Source organism: Rousettus aegyptiacus, unplaced genomic scaffold (assembly GCF_014176215.1).
Source record: "Rousettus aegyptiacus isolate mRouAeg1 unplaced genomic scaffold, mRouAeg1.p scaffold_m13_p_1, whole genome shotgun sequence".
NCBI lineage: Eukaryota > Metazoa > Chordata > Mammalia > Chiroptera > Pteropodidae > Rousettus > Rousettus aegyptiacus.
The window spans coordinates 19544896-19562055 of record NW_023416284.1 but is presented as its reverse complement, the minus strand read 5'-3'; the positions used below and the strand labels follow the sequence as shown (position 1 = coordinate 19562055).

Below are 17160 nucleotides of genomic sequence, written 5' to 3'. Positions count from 1 at the left end.
GAGAACTGGCACCTATGACCCATTCTGGGCCACACTCTGCCCCTAACCCACTGTAAACTAGGGCAAGTCACTGCCTCTCTGGACCTGGGTTTCCCCATTTATGAAAGAAGAAGCCCTAGATGATCTAATTTTCCTCTCCCACTCTAACAGTTTGGGATTTTCCTCTCCAAAAACGACAAATCCTACTTCAAAGTTACTAACTGGCATGTGGTAACTTCATATTGAGTGAAGTACTTCAGCCGTTGCCTTTATCCTTTCCAGGAGGCCTCAGTTTACTCCCCGCAGTCACAGTAACCGCCTGGGCACTCCCTGGGCGGAAACTTGGAGTGAGACCAGCAACTACGCCATTATCATGCGTCCCATTTGCCAGGTTAAAACATGGCTACCGCTGCAACACCCTACCCAAGATTCTCACTAAATACCTGGGCCTGACGAGCTTTGGGTCTTTCTCTACAGCAGGAAAGGAAGGAACAGCCATGCTAGTAAGGCGCACAAGATTTTAGGAAACCGCCACCCGACCCTTAGCTCGCCCGGCCTCTCCAAAACATACCCGACCACCACCCTATACCGTCACTTCCGTCGACCCAAGTGCACAGGATTGACAGTCGCGGCCATCCAATCAAAAGCAGGCCTTCCCCACTGGCAAGGCGGGGACGGGCCTGAGACCGAGAAGCCCCGCCCCCGTCGACAAGTGACGTCAAAATCGCCATGGCCAGCTATCCGTACGGGCAGGTGAGTGTGTGAGGGGCTGGCGAATCCAGGCAGGTGACTTTCCAAGTTTAGGCTCGGGACTCTGGCTTTGTTTTCTCCGCTCATCCTCTGCGCCTTTCCCACACTGAGGTCTCGCGCGGGAGAGAAGGGGAAAGGGATAATCGGTCGCTCCAATCTCACGTCACTCAGGTCTACACATCTGAGAGGTGGTGTCGCTCCCCCTTTGACGTTGCCCACCTGAGGATTTGGGGACCTTGGACCCCACACACAGGCTGGGCTCGGCCAGGATCCCACGCCTTCGCAAGGCTCCCGAGGGGGCTCGGGCGGGGTCATCAACGACAACAGAACTTTTAGAACAGTGATCCGTCGGTTTCATTTGAGATAAAATACGCCCCTGACGTACTGCATCCGAATAATCAGGAGAATCTGTAGTTTTAGCAGGCTCCACAAGTGAGCTTGTTTGACTACTTAGTCCAACACCTCCATTTCACACATAGGAAAAGTGAAACCCATAGAAGACACAGCGAAGTCACCAGGCAGTTAGGCAGCAGACCCCGAAGCTGTGAGCAAGATACCTCTTACCTACTTACCAGCCCATTTTGATCCAGCCAAGAACTCCACAGCAAGGTGATTTCTGTGGTCAGAATGCTTTGTTGGATGACAGAATGGTAGAATGGTTAAGTAAGGCGCACACCTTGGCTCCATCACTTTAATAGTTTTGAAACCCACGAGCAAGGAAGGGATTTTGCTTTTCTGAACTGAAGTTTCCTCCTCTATAAAGTAGGGCCGTGTAATAGGGTTTACCTCATAGCACTGTTAAGAAGAGCAATGAAGTGATTGTAAACCATTTGGGTACTACTAAAAGTATAACAGGTGCTATCTTTTAGTATTTTGATTTTAGACTCCTAGAAGAGTGCTGGGAGGGACCCTCGAAATCATCTCTTCATTTTAAAAGGAGGAAACTGAGCCCAGAGTGCAGTCTTGAGTTACCCAATATCACACTAATTTAGGGGATAAAACCCATGCAGGAGTTTTTGTACAAAGTATTTGGACCTCCATTGTCTCAATCATGAAGGCCCTGTAGGCATGGTAACAGGGGGTATTACCCCCAAATTATAGCTAAAGAAGTAGCCCAAAGAGGTTAAGTGGCTTGTCTGAGGTCATACATAGCAAGTGAGAAGATGAAGCCAGCACTAGACTTAGAACTCCTTTTATTGTATACTTAGTAGAGGTAGGAAAGAGAGAGGCCCACACCGCTGGAGTTAGGAGGAGGCATAACCAAGCAGTGTTTCCCAAGCTTCATTCCATTTGCTGAGTCTTGTGAGATGTTAACAGGTATTACTAAAAGAGGAGGACTCTGTGGTTAAATTTGGGGATTACTCTGTAAATACAGCTGAATAAGTTTGTTCACCACAGGGCAGCTCAGAATTCTTAATTTGTTAATCCATTATAAATATTCCAGAGAGGGATAGAATATGCAGTATTTTTTCAGACTTACTTAACCATGGAACCCCCTCATACACATACACTTTTTTTTTTTTTTTTTTTTAATGTTTGGTCATCTTTTGGTGACACTAATATTCCTAAGGAACACTGTTTGGGAAATCATTGCTGTTGTTTCTCAGTGAATGGTCTGGATCAGAATCACCTAGGAGCTTGTTAAAAAAGCAGATTTGGGGGTTCTACCTTAGACTTGTTCTGCACCTAGGAAGGGCCAAGGCATCTACATTTTAATAAGCTTTTAAAGGTAATTTGTATGCATCCTAGAAGCAGTGACATAGAAATTAAGAGCCTGAACTTCCAGTTTAGACAGAATGGGGCTGGAATCCTAATTTTACTTAACAGTTATATGCCCTTGGACAAATCATCTAAGGGATCTGAGTCTCAGCTTCCTACCTTTAAAAAGAGAGGACTAATACTTCAGAGGGCTGAAATATGATAAAGCCTATGGAGAGCTTGGCACATTGCTCATACTCAGTTTGTGCCAGTGCATGAGGGCATAACTCTTCCTGCTGTGATCACTGTTATCATGCCATGCTGCTTGGGCTTATGCTCAGTGAAATATTGAAAAGGAGCGCAGAGAGAAACATGTCTGGGATAGAAGAAAAACTGCTTTATTCTCCCATCATACCCTCGTTCACCTGTCCAGCTCCTTTCTGGTCCAAGAAAGGGACTAGGTTGTTTTAAAACATCCAAATACTTGGTGCCACCTCCTCTCCACCTAGTGCATGGCCCTGGAGGATTCCAGCCTACTGTTAGGAGTCAAAACTGTAATTTTCCACTGCACCGGGGTCCTCAAGCATTGACTAGGTGTTGGAATAGGAAAACTCAGATACCCTTTGGTCCTGTGGAGGAGCCAGCCTGATGGGTTTCAGTGCTTAAGAGCTTGGTCTCTGAGGCCAAAGAGATCTGGCTCCAAATCCCTGCTCTGCCATTTCCTTGCAGAAGTTTCTGGGAACAATCTGAGGCTCAGTTACCCCTTCTTTAAAATAGAATCATAAGAGTACCCACCTCAAGAGTTACTGTGAAGATTAAATGATGTAATCCATGTAAAATGCTTGATAAGGTGTTTCGGCATATAGTGGAAGAGTCATACAGATGTATAAGTTGTAGAGTAAGTTGGTAAGTATTAAGTGGGAGTAAGTATAAGGTACTAGGACAGCAACAGCAGGGATACCTAACTCAGCCTCAGTCCAGTTGCTATGAAGAGGGGGAAAGAGGGGGTAAGAAGTGAGACCAGACAGGTAAGCAAGGATCAGATGTCTTTTTGAGGAGTATAGACTTTGTCCTAAGAGTAGTGAGGGAGCCGCTGAAGAGTTTTTTCCCATTTGTGCTTTGGAGCTATTGCCGTTGGGCACTGAAAATGAGTTGAAGCAAGAGAGACTGGAGGCAGGGAAACCAGTTTCAAAGTTATTGAACTAATCTAGGTTAGAGAGACAGTGACCTGGTGAAAATGGTTTGAGAATCATTTGGGAGGTAGAGTTGAGAAAACTTGGTGCCTAATTGAGGCGTTGGATGGGAGGAAAGAGGAGGTACCCAGGAGGGCACTAGGGTTTCCCATTTGCTGAGATGGGAACACAGGGAGGAATAGATTTGGAAGGAGTGTCCGGGAGGTTGTTGGATACTTGGGTCTGCAGCGCAGGAGAGATGAGGCTGGAGGGAAAGACGGCACATTTGGAGTGTCAGCACAGATGTGGTAATTGAAATCTTGGGACCATTATTGGCTCGCTGTCTAATGGCTGCAGGTTTCTGGCCTTTAACTATTTTGGGAGGCTCTGTTGGTGATAGTCCAAACCACTCCTATGTCTTGTGATTGTTTAACCCCTTAGAATGGGCTCTAGCCTCCTCCGGTGGGCACTTGAGGGGTAGCTCCAGAGCACAGGTTTATCTTGGCAACGCAGCCTGCTCTCTTCTCCATCAGGACTCAGCATGGACCAACCTTTAACCTTGCAAGAGTTTTGGAGGTAGAAGAATGAGCCCTCAGAGCCGAAAGAAAATGTAGGACTTTCTGAGTGGCTTTAGTGGGATGGGATGAGCTCCCCATCACTTGCAGGTATACCGACAGATTCCAGAGATTCCAACATTGACTGAGAGGTTAGACTGTAGGGTCATTGGGATCTCTTCCAATACTGTAGCTCTCAATTTGGGTCTGGAGTGAAAAAAGAGTAAGATTCTTCTGAGTCTCCCTGATTTCTGGGCGTGATGCCTCTAAAAGAACTAATCCAGTCCTCTTCCTTAAACCCCTTCCACTGTAGAAATCCATTTTATTTGGCAGATACATTTAGGACAATCCTTGGCACTGCTACATGGTTGATGCCCAGTCATTTATTGAATACGCAGAAGAGGGTAGTGAGGTGGAGTCATGCAGACCCTGATTTAAATCCCACTTCACCTGTTCCAGTTGTGTCATCACAGGCACAGTATTAAACTTCGTGCACCTTAATTTGCTCATCCATAAACTAGGGATAATAGCACTTACCTCACAGGACTGAGGATCAGCGAGAGCCAGTTGAACTGGCAGTATCTAGGAGAGTCTAAATAAAATGTTAATTGCTCCTCCCCCACTCAAATAGTTCTGTGAAGCTTTGGGAACCATGGTTACTGAACTCTTCCTGTATTTTTTTTCCCTTTCATTTTCTTATGTTTATTAGCGTGAAATGCTCTTGGAAAACCTCTCAAAAGGGTCGGCAGCATGGAGTAGCATTAAAGAACCTGGAGTTAGCGACTCTGATTTTCATTTTTAATTCAGAATCTTTACTAACAACTCGGTGACCCTGGGAACTATTTTGCTGCCTCAGTTGGTAGCTCCACTTTCTTCATCTTGTGCAAGCTAGAAGCCTGAGTCATTCTAAACACTTGGCCTTTTCTCGCTCCCTGCTCCATCTCCTCCCTAATCTAATTAGTTGCCAAGTCATGTCTAGTCTATCTCTGAAATAGCTTCAGAATCCGTCCCGTTCTCTCTATCTCAGAGTCTGCTATCTGATTCAAGCCCTGCCTGCCCAGCGCCTGGCCTCCTGCCTCCGCCGCCAGCTCATCCTCCACACTGCTGCTGGTTAATTCTCTAAACAAGGCTCTCATCACGTTCCTCCCCTACTGGAAACCCTTCTATGGTGCTCTGTTTCCTCCAGCATAAAGCCCAAATTCTTTATAGAGTGCTATTCATTTCTTCAAATATTTATGGAGGATTGCAGGTGTCAGGCACTGTGTTGGACCCTGGGGTATGGTGATGAATGAGGACCAGTGTCTGTCCCTGGGGTGCTTACTGTTGTGTGGAGGAGACCATAGATTAGATGGACAGAAACTACTCCTAGATACCAGTAACTCCCCAGCTAACTGAAAAGCAGCAGGAAAGGTGTTTGGACAAGGAGTGTGTAAGAGCCTGCCTTTGAGTTCACACTGCATTCTTGCCCTTGCACTCTGCTTTTTTGCCCATTCCTTCACCACTCCTTGCTTGCTCATAGGTCTGTGCCTTTGTCTCTCTTCTCCCTTCTGTCCTGGATTGTTGTCCTCTGCCTCCATTTTGGAAAAGGCCTATGCATCCTTCAACGCCAGCTCCTGTGTTACTCCTGCCTCCTCCAGGAAGCCTTCCTTGACCCGTTTCATACATTTGTTCATTTTATTGTTCATTTATCATCTAACAAACAGAACAAATTCCTCTGCTCATGCCTCCTTGATAGCATTTAAGTAGATGTTTTCGATGGCACTGATCAGACTGTATCATAATTATCTGTGGGCTCCCCAAGGACAGGCCCTATTTAGTGTTGTGCCCCAGGCCTAGCACAGAGCCTAGCACAATATTGTCACTCTGTAAATGCTTGCTGAATGAAATCTTTTAATAGTTGTGTACCTCAATTTCTTCATCTAAAAATAGGCCTACTAATAGCTTCCTTTTTTCTGTTACAGGATTGTTGGCAAGATTCTTCTGTCAGTAGCGTTTGTATGCATGTGAAAGTGCTTTGTAAACTATTCACATGAGGGCTTTAATGCAGGGCAGAAAGGAAAGAGTTTAGTTGCTCCCAGGCTGCACGAGGCCCCCAAGAATATAATATGGAGGGTAGACCTGCCTGAGAGCATGTGCTTTGTTGGCCTGGGGTTATTTCATGGGGGGGGGGGCACTGTGCCTTAGGTCAGGGTCCCCAACCCCTGGGCCATGGACTGTTACCTGTCGATAGCCAGTTAGGAACAGGGCTGCACTGCAGGAGATAAGCAGCAGAAGAGGGAGCAAAGCTTCATCTGTATCTGCAGCCACTCCCAGCGCTAGCATCACCACCCTCAGCTCTACCTCAGATCATCAGGCATTAGATTCTCATAGGAGCACCAGTCCCTGGTGCCAGAAAGGTTGGGGACCACTGCCTTAGGTGCCCTAAGTGAGATGTAGTTTATGGCTTTGATCACAGGAGTTATTATAGAGCAGCTACTTCCTGGCTTGGGGTCAGCCTGTTCTTTGGTTGTGCCCAGACTCTGCAGAGTCCCCACTCCCATTTCTATTTTAACCTGGAATCCTGTGCCCTATTGCTTAAGGTGAGAAGGCTGTACCAGGAGGCCATGGGAGTCATTGGGCTTAGGTGTGGGTAGGAGTGATCTTGCTCCGCTTGTCTCCAACTCTTCAGTATGTCCCAAGCAAGTCCCTTCCCCTGTCCTGCCTTAGTTTCCCTATCTGTAAGTTGAAGGGGTTAAGTTAGGCAACTGACCTCCTAGCCACCTCTTCCATCACACCTCTCCAACTCCCTTGGGAATCTTTTTCACGCTTTAAGTCTCAGCTCAAATGCTGCTTTCTCATGGAAACCTTTCCTGATTTCATCCTTTCTCCTTTGTGATGCTATGGCACATGGCTTATGCATCCGTTTTAAACGCCCATTTCCTTATGCTGTTTGGTTAGAGGTTATAGAGAGTGTTTCCATTCCTTTCCTGTTAACTGTGAGCTCCTCCAGAATGTTTCGCTCTTCTTTATGCCCCACCCCCACCCCTGCCCTGCCTTGGTTTACCTGGCCCAGGGCTTTGCTGATAATGATAATTAATATAATAAGAGTAGCAGCCGTGATTTATTGATAATCTTCTTTATACCAGGCATTGTTGTAAGAACTTTTGTTTTTGTATTAATGGTTTTCAAACTGTCTTTTGGGTCATTGAGTCTTCTTTAGAGCTCTCTTACAATCTAGCAGGGGAGGGGCCTGCATGGTGAGGGGTCTGTAATCCCCACCTTACTTCAGCCAGAGCAACTTTCTTTGATCAGTTTTTAAATTTTTATTTTATCAAAAGATTCTTTAGCTAAAAATTAAACCATCAAAATTCTGCATTTCTTATGATCCACAGAACAATTCTGTGAGGAAGGAATTATTATAGTTTACTTGTGAGGAAATAGGCTAGAGAGGTTACAGTCATGAACTCAGCTGGGGAGAGCAGAGATTTATTTGCCTTTGACTTCATTGTCTGTGAAAGAGTCTTGCTACTAGCTATGGTAGCTTTCAGGGCAGAAGGGCTCCCATGATGCTGAGTGGGGAAGGAGGAAGGGCCTCCTGCTTCCTGTCCTTCCTCAGGAAGCCTTCCTTCTTTAAGCAAGCAGAACCCCTATTAGGTGAAGTGTGAATTTGGCTTTAACCTTTAGGGTAACACCCCCATAAGCTATCAAACACAATAAAAAGAGAAAGGCCAGGCTCCAGACTCTCGGTGGCTAGGCCACTGAGGTACCTTGCAGGTTGATCTAGAACGTGTCTAGGTGGCACCATCCTCACCATCCTCAGAACTGGGCCCAGCTGTGTGCTCTCTGTACCTTTGAGCTCAACCTGTCCACAGATGTGATGGAGCTGTGTTCTGCCCAGCCTTTTGCTGGCTATTTAAGGAGATGGAGCTGAAGACTCTGAGCCTCAGGGATCCCTGGCTGGAGGTGTGGGCTCATGGACAGGAGAGAGAATGCTCCCCGGCGTGCTCTAATATACAGATGGCTGGACTCAGCAGTCAGGAGACCTGAATTCTGGTCCCAGTCTCTTCACACAGTCTGTGTGTGATTTTTCTGGACTTGAGTTTCCTGCTCTGGAGAAGGTGCTGTTATTAATAGTTAATGTGTATTGAGTGCTTACTCTGTGCCAGGGTCTGTGTCAAAGCTCTTTATGTGACTGGTCTCATTTCATTCACATACCAACCTGGGCGGTAGGCAGGCACTGTTATTCCCATTTTAGAGCATAGGGTATTGAGATTTAGAGAGGGTAAGTCAGTAGATCAATTAGTAAGTGGCCAAACCTGAACTTCCTTTTGACTTGTAATCTTTGTACTATATTACCTTAGATAGAGTCTTGCCTGCCTGTCTCACAGAGCCAGGAGTGAGGATAGGGAAGTATTTTTGCATCATGAGCTACAGTAGGGTAAGGAAAACATGCTGAGGATGAATCCATTCTATGGATACATTGTTCGTGACTGAAGAGTGTCGGGGGCATGTGGTGGAGATCACATATGCACAGGGAATTCTGCAGAAGGTACCACGGGGTGAGGATTTGGAATTCTCTTTGATTCATTTGCCTACTTGTTTATACAATAAATATTTACTGAGCATCCATCCTACACTGGGGCTGGAGATAAAGTGGCAAAGCAGATATGATCCCAGCCCTTGTGGAGCCCCCTTAGAGTGCGGGGAAGGGGAGCCAGGAGGGTAGGATTCTAGCCCTGACTGCTGGTCATTGGTGGTGTGACCTTGGGTAGGTTGTATCCCAGCTAGAAGCCTCAGGTTCCCTATCTGAGTAATGGGGTCATAATTCCAGCCCTGCATATAGGATCAATTGAAAGAATGGCAGTGGCAGTGCTTTATAACTGTCAAGTGCCATGCTGTGGCTAGTTTCTGGCCTGTCATTCTGACCAATATCTTGCTTTTCTCACAGGGCTGCCCAGGAACTGGAGGACAAGCGCCTGGAGCACCTCCGGGTAGCTACTACCCTGGTGGAGGGCAATATGGCAGTGGGCTACCCCCTGGTGGCGGTTATGGAGGAGGCCCTGCACCTGGAGGGCCTTATGGACCACCAGGTGGTGGAGGGCCCTATGGGCACCCCAACCCTGGGGGACTCCCCTCTGGAGCTCCGGGAGGACCATATGGTGGTGCAGCCCCAGGGGGCCCCTATGGTCAGCCACCTCCAAATTCCTACGGTGCTCAGCATCCTGGGCCTTATGGACAGAGACCTCCTCCAGGTAAGTAGGGATCTTGGGCTCCAGTTACCCCTGACCTTGTTCTGAGTTGCACAGGGCCCATCCTTGCCTTTCCTGTTGACATGCAGGCAGCCTTACCTCCGGCCTCTTAGCATCTTGCTTCTAGCTTCAGCTCACGTCAGCAGAATGAGAAGTCTAGTAGTTATCTTTGCTGTGGTAACAACAACTCCAAAGTCTCTTTGGCTTGCAACGACAAACAAATTTATTGCTTGCTTGCACTGATTTACTCTTGCTTACACGTTGGCAGCTACGCATTTGGCTGCTGAGGTTCTGCTCCACATATCTTTTCTTTCCAGGATCCAGGCTGGAAGAGCAGCTCCTATTTGTGATATGCTGTCCTTGTGTCAGCCAAAAAAGAGCAGGAAAACTAACAGAAATGCATGATGCCTCTTAAAGCTTGTGCTTTCAAGTACTTTGTATCTCTTCTGCTTATGTTCTGTTGGCCAAACCACATTCCCTAGTCAAGCCTGGCATCAATAGGATGGGAGTGGCTACCCCTCTCATGGAGGGGCTCCTCAACCCACCAAGCAGTGGAAAGGATGCACAATGCTCTTATAAGGAAGTGGGGTGAAGATTAGCAAATAGTTAGAGACAGTAATATAGTGTGACATGGGGAGAAGGGCCATTTCTGTGTAAGAGGGACAGAGCACTCTATGTAGAAAGGCAAGGTAGCATAGCCATTGCAAGTTTGGGCTTCTGAGATCAGACTACTTACTGACCTGACCAAATTACTTTGCCTTTGTAAGCCTCAGTGTTCACATCTGAAAAATGGGTGAATGTCTCTACCTCGCAACATTGTTAATAAGGATGAAGTGAGAAGGTGCACATGGGCACATGGGAAGAGCTTCATCAGTATTCTGTGAGAGGACTCATGCTGGGGCGTTCTTAGCAAAGAGGTATTTAGCATTTAATGTGACAAGAGCCTTACCACTGAAAGATGCAGAGGCAGGCAGGAGAATGTTGGGATGAGACATGAAAGGTGAGGTACTGGACAGGGTGGGGCATGGGGAGGGGGCTTTGGCAATTCATGAAGGCAGAGAATCTTGGGTGGGGCCTTTGGGCTCTGAAAATTTCTGAGTGGTCTTAGACGGGGTCAGGGAAGGTGAGTGTCCAGTCCCTTGCTTCCTTCCAAACTCAGTCCAGTTGGACTCTTCACAGTATGCTGTTCCCAGGGGACCAAGTCAGTGGCAGCCTGGACCACTCTGGTGCACCTGAAGCATCTCTAGGGAATGGCACTGCTGGGAAGCTGAAGCATCTCAGCACATATACCTGGGCAGGAGACCCTGAGGGAAATGGTCAAACCTCAAGGGTTCTGAACTGTGAGCCATGGTATTTATCTTATCAGACCCCAGAGCTTCTGGCCGTTTGTTTTCAGCTCAGCAGCTTCATGGTGGATTTCCTCATCTTTTTAAAATCATGTCTCTGAGCCTATAGATATTATTGCAGGGAAAGGAGCCCCTGGCTGTGAGGCTTATCCCTTCTAGGCTTGAGACCAGAGAGAATCTCAGGCTGCAGAGGGGAGGAGAGATGTGTCTCAGGCTCTTAGCTGCTCACCTTCTGCAGCTTCCTCTCACCTGGCCACCATTGCCTCCTCTCCAGTGCAGCTAGTGGCTGGCCCTCCGGAGCAGTGCTTTTTAAAGTGTGATGCATAAATCGCCTGCACTGGTCACCTGGGGGGCCCCATCTCAGCCCCACTGAATCCAGAATCTGGGATTTGAGCACCACTGCTCTGCAAGACAAATTTGACCAATAAGCGTGCCCCACTGCCTGCAGGAAAGATCCTAAAGGCACTCGAGATCCAACGGGCCTGTCTATTCTCCTCTCCTGCATTGCCCCTCCCTCCCATTAACCCAAGACCCCTTGGAGTACTCTGAACACACTCTGCGCCTCTACCACATGCTTTTTCTTCTCCCTGTAACAACTCTTAGACATCTTTTCTGGCCCAGTTTAAATATCCCTTCCTCTGCAGAAATGGGACTGCACATATTCCAGGCCCTTTGCTAAAATTTTGATTTGCTGTTATTTAATCATCACAACCACCCTGGGAAGTAGGTCCATTTAGAAATGGGGGAATCAGTGCTCAGAAAATTAGATAATTTATCTAAAGTCACATAACCTAATAAGGATCAGAGGTCTTTGCTTCCAGAGCCTGAGCTCTTCCATGCAAACTGTAGGGACCGCATGTTACAGAAGCCATCCTAGGGACTGTGCCCCTCGTTCCCCCATGACAAAGCTACTGTTTTAGGAAGGGAGGTGGGGTCTGCCTGGATTTCATCCAAGGGGGTCGGAACAGTCCCTCAGTCAGGCAAACTTCTGGTCTCACCTTTGGGGCTGGGTTCTGGTTTCGCGCTACACAGCTGCCCACAGCTGTCTCTAATGCTGCCTGTGTGGAGGAGCCCCTTTGTGGCCAGTTAAGTCATTAGGTGTGGCAATACTGTGTAACTGGCTTGTTCCTAAGACAGTCTTCTGTGCTTCTTCACGTTCATCTACCACCCCTTCTCCTGCCCCCACAGCTCACCCTGCGTCTATTTCCAAGTGAATGATTTTTTTCCTCCATCCACTGACATACACTCAAAGCTACTTAAATATTCCCAACAGACACACAAAGCTATTTGAACCATGACAACAGCACTAATAATCAGCAGTTATATAGTGCTTAGATTGTGCCAGGTGCTGATTTAAGGGTTTTCATGTATTCATTATATCTTCACAATAACCTTATGAAGTAGATGCTATTGTGTCCTCATTTTACAGATAAGAAAACCGATGCACAGAGAACTTAAATAATAACCAGAGCTGCAAAATGGGGGAGCTGAGACTTGAACTTAGGCGAACTTTAGCATGAATCGAGCCCCTTCCCTTTTTGCGTCTGGCTCTGTGCTGGCCCCTGGGGATCTGGAGATGAGTTAGGCTGGGATCCTGCCGAAACGTGGCTCCAAGTCTGACCTGAGAGGTGGCAGGAAAAAACATGTCCACAGTGGAGTGAGCAATACCATAAAAGAGAAGGAGTAGAAAGAAGAGGGGAAGGCTGCCTGTCCAGGGACAGAAGAATAGCAAGGCTTTACGGAAGGAATAGCATTTCGTTTGGGTCTTGAAGGGTGGAGACGAAGTGGATGCAAAGAGATGAAGGAGAAGGGGTACGAGGCAGAACAGAGTGAGTACAGGCTCTGGCGGGAATGTGCAGGTGTGTGTAAGAGCAAATGCAGTGCTTCATCTGGGCTGGAGCAGAGGTGTGAGGGGGACAGCGAGGACAAAGCGAGAGAGGTAGGCAGGAATAGGCCCCATTGTAAGGGCCCTGGAATGCTGTTTTAAGGATATGGGTCTTTATTTTGTAGGCAGTGGGAGCCATTGAAGAGTTTTGAGTTGCGGTGGGGGTAAATCGGTGAGAACAGAGTTCAGTTACACAAAGATTACTTGGTAGCAGGTGCAGCGTGACAGAGTCACTGTAAGGATGATGCCGATAGGCTTTTTGGTTTGTTACAATGGTCCAGGTGAGAGGTATCTGAATCAGGACAGGTATGGGAGGAACAGGGAGGAGGAGGAGACACCTGTTTGTGGAAATGACAGAACTGGGCAGCTCTCTGCATGTGTGGTATGAGCAGGTGTCAAAGATGTCTCCAGGGAGGTTTGGCGATGGGGACGCACATGCACATCACTAGTGGTAGGGAAGGAAGACAGGAGGAGTTCCATGGTCACACATACTCTGGCAGCTCCTGGTAGGCTGTGTCAGCTCTCCACCATGCCTGGATAATCAAACCTGATTCCCACCCCAGAGAGCTCCCTGCTGCTAGAATTCTCAAATACTTGTCTTTGGGCTGTGCTTGTTAGGTGCTCAGCAAATATTTTTGGGTCCCCAGTCTGTAGAGAAGAGAGAATCTCTTTTCAGAGAAATGTTAATCAGCCAGACAAGACCCTGTCCCTTAGAAACTGAAAATCAAATAGAGATGTGACTGGCACACTATAGGGAAAGTCCAACAGATTCACGGAGTAGAAGTCAACCGCAATACTCTTGAGTCTACACCAAAGGTCTTCTCCATCAGTGTAAGGATGCTGGCTTGATGGAAGGGGGCGCCGAGGGGAGTGGATTCGTGAGGCTTGGTGGGTGGGCAGAGTTAAAAGTCAGGGAGGCACTGGGACTGGCCCTTCCCTGCATTTTTGCAGATTCGCCTTAAGACCTGCATCTGGCTCCCCTGGTTTTCACCCCTTCCTGCAGGCGGCGCCCCCCCTAATGTGGATCCCGAGGCTTACTCCTGGTTCCAGTCAGTGGACTCTGATCACAGTGGCTACATCTCCATCAAGGAGCTGAAGCAGGCTCTGGTCAACTCCAATTGGTCCTCTTTCAATGACGAGACGTGCCTCATGATGATAAGTGAGTACTAGCCTTCCCCATGTGCTCAGGCTGGGCAGAACCACCTGATGTGACAGTAGGCAGGTAGGCATCCATTCTAAGGAGAAATCTTTTGGCCAGGGAGGATTTCAGGCAGGGAACTGGGTTTAAAGTTAGATGTCCTAGGCTGAGAGCACTTTCTCTTAGGTCTTTTCTTAAGTTGTAGGCTCTTCTGAGTCACAGGCTGACTCAGTTTCCCATTCTGCAGAGAGGGAGTGCATGCTCTGGTAGAAGACGGCAGCGGGGAGCGGGGGGTGGGTCAGCTGCTAGATTTGCAGAGAAAATGCAGTTCTGGCAGGAGTCGGGCAGAGGGTGGCCAGGGGTGGGGGCTGGTGCCCCGCATGATGAAGGTGTATCTCGGATTTAGCATCTGGGCCTCAAGTGTGTGGTTCTGTGGAGTCTCCTACTCCAGCCTGGGGAGAAGTGCTGCCTCAGTGGTACCCAAAGACCCTTGGCCCTTAATCTTGAAGCCTGACTTCCCTCCTCTCCCTCCTCCTGTCCTCCCCGCAGACATGTTTGACAAGACCAAGTCAGGCCGCATTGATGTCTATGGTTTCTCAGCCCTGTGGAAATTCATCCAGCAGTGGAAGAACCTTTTCCAGCAGTACGACCGGGACCGCTCGGGCTCCATTAGCTACACAGAGCTGCAGCAAGGTGAGGGCCATGACAGGGCACAGAGTGCACAGGCAAAGCCAGACTTTTCTCTCTGCTCCCTAAGATAGAGCAAGGGCTTTTCTCAACTAATACCAAATGTCCAACTGCACTGAAAATGACTGCCCTCGACACAGGCCCACTTCCCACCCCTTCTGTGACCTGGCTGGGGCATTGAGCCAAGATCCAGAGCAAGGAAACACCTGTGTCCAGGATCGGGGCTGGACTCCTGGTGATGGGCAGTGCTAGGTGAGACAGGCCCAGCTGGCAAGGAGCCATGGGAGTGCAAACTCCGCAGCCCAGAGCACTTTGAGACTGTGGCTTGTATGGCTCTTTTGCCTCCAGTTTCTAGTATGCCAAATGGAAAGAGCCTTGGACAGGGCTCGGCAAGATGGCCTTTGTTGCTAGCTCTGCTAGAAGGCAGTTTCCTTCCCAACTCTGGGACCTGCCCAGACCACTCTTAAAGTCGCGGTTGGGAAAATGACCTGAGGTCACAGCTCCAGGTCTGGTTCCAATTTTGATTCTAGAGGGTGAGTGATTAGTGGGGTGATAACCTGACAAGGGCTCCTTGGAGAACCCAGCTCCTTGCCCTGGCTGTGGATTTTAGTCAGACTAGGAAGCTCTGTGGGTGGAGATGAGCTCACTGTATCTGTACTCTGGTAGAAGGGAAAGATGACCTGTACTGATCACCTACTCTCTTGTGGGGTTATGGATATTGGTAAGGGTGATATCACAACAAAACTAGTATTTATTGATGAATGTTTGTTATTCGCCAGGCACTGTAATAAGTACTTTTAATATGTTTCATTGTTTATTCTCCTCATGTGATAGGTAACTTTATTATTCCCTATCCTAGACGAAGGGTCCCTTATGATTGCCCTTTTACTCATGAGAAACTTGCCCAAGGGCCACATACCAAAAGGGGAGCAGAGATGCTAGCCTGAGCGGGTAGATTGTGCAGAAAGAAGGAAGGAAGCCTCACAGGTGGGGGGACAGGGATAGCAGCATGTAGGCTGTGACCTTGGAACTGCCCAGAAGCCTTGCCTGGGAAGATGATGATGATTTTATTATTTTGAACAAATAATATTTACCAAATGCTTATTATGTGCCAGGCACTTTACCAAGTGCTTTTGCATGGTCTGCTCCTTTCATCCTTACTAGAACCTACCAGACAAATATTATCCCCATTTAGAGACGTAAGACAGAGGGATTACAAGGTTATGCAGCTTGCCGAGGGCCTCTCTTGACTCTAGAGCAGGCCTCTGATGTCCGCCCTGGGGCTCAGGCTTCTTTCTGTAATTCAGGTGAGTTAGAGATGAGCACAGATAGTCTGGTGTCATTCTGGGACCTCACAGGCCCCTGACTGAACAGACAGTAATGGAGGTTTAGAAAACAGGGACGAGGCCTTTCAGCTAAGGGAAGCATCCAGACAGAGCCCCCGTTGTACTCCTGGCATCTTGGATAAATTCTCGGGACTTCTGTCCTGTTTCTGCTTCGGTGCCAATCCCCGTGAAGACCCCTGAAGTGCTGTGCTCATGGAGCTGGTTGATGGCAATGCTCATGACAAGTTTTTGTGTCTGCTGTGTGCCCCTCCTCTCCAGCTCTGTCCCAAATGGGCTACAACCTGAGCCCCCAGTTTACCCAGCTCCTGGTCTCCCGCTACTGCCCGCGCTCTGCCAATCCTGCCATGCAGCTAGACCGCTTCATCCAGGTATGCACCCAGCTGCAGGTGCTGACGGAGGCCTTCCGGGAAAAGGACACAGCTGTGCAGGGCAACATTCGGCTCAGCTTTGAGGACTTCGTTACCATGACAGCTTCTCGGTTGCTGTGACCAGCCCATTGTAGAGAGTGACGTGCACCAGGGGACCTTGCCTGGCTCCACATAGTGGAAGAAGCATGTGGCCCTCTCTTCTTTTCCTGCCCCTCCTAGTAAAGGATTCTCCCTTGCCTGCTGCCGCACTGTTCCACAAGAAGGGTAGGCATCCTATGTCATAACCACCAAATAGCGGGGTCCTGGGCTGAGGCCATACAGGTAGGGGCTTGACCTAGGTCAGGACTGAAAGTTGAATATCTTACAGCCCTGCGCATTTAAGAGGCGCAGCCGTGCAGCGGTAACAGGAGATGCCAGTCATGGCAAAGGAGTTCGTGTCCAGCTGGCCGGGCTCCAGCCTCTAGCTTCCCTTCTGTGCCCCAGCACCAGCAGTGCTCCCCTTAGCACCTGTGTCCCCTCACCCGTGCCGTTCCGGTTTCTCCAAAGTGGAATCTGACCAAGCATGAGAAAGAGTTGCCCGGGGGAACAGTGGCTCGGATCCCACCACCCCCACAAGTCTGCGTGTGTTAACTTCCGGGGGCTGTCCCTGCTCAGGGTGCCTAGACAGTCTGCTCTCTGGGCATGCTGGGCCAGGCTACTGCCCTCTGCAGCTCACACTCCTCACTTGTCCACCGTTCTCTGCTTGGCTTCAGTCCCCAGGAGGCAGTTGCCACTCCCACTGCCAATGCTTTTATAAAATGTTGTTTAAAATGTTTTGTTTATTTGGGGCCAAAAGTCCAGTGAAACTATAAGCTTCAATAAAATGATAAAACTCAGTTCCACATTTTCTACCTCACCTTCCCAGCTATGGGTTTATATGCTCATCCATTCAGTTATTCTTTGATTTATTCTTTCATTCAATAAATGTTTGAGTACATCCTATATACCATGCCATGCAAAAAAAAAAAGG

The 17160-nt window shown here is 48.4% G+C and overlaps 1 protein-coding gene across 1 annotated transcript; it reads left to right on the top strand.

The window, feature by feature from the left end:
- The first annotated feature begins 628 nt into the window (after positions 1-628).
- PEF1 (penta-EF-hand domain containing 1) lies at positions 629-17026 on the top strand. Its single transcript, XM_016150395.2, has 5 exons — positions 629-732; positions 9081-9384; positions 13616-13771; positions 14300-14443; positions 16042-17026. The coding sequence occupies exons 1-5, from the start codon at positions 709-711 to the stop codon at positions 16269-16271; spliced, it is 858 nt and encodes a 285-aa protein (XP_016005881.1). The 5' UTR covers positions 629-708; the 3' UTR covers positions 16272-17026.
- The last annotated feature ends 134 nt before the right edge of the window (positions 17027-17160 follow it).

Coding starts and splice junctions, on each gene's coding strand:
- PEF1 (XM_016150395.2), top strand. CDS start 709: ATGGCCAGCTATCCGTACGGGCAG. Junction 733..9,080: donor CCAGCTATCCGTACGGGCAG/GTGAGTGTGTGA, acceptor CTTTTCTCACAG/GGCTGCCCAGGAACTGGAGG. Junction 9,385..13,615: donor TGGACAGAGACCTCCTCCAG/GTAAGTAGGGAT, acceptor CCCTTCCTGCAG/GCGGCGCCCCCCCTAATGTG.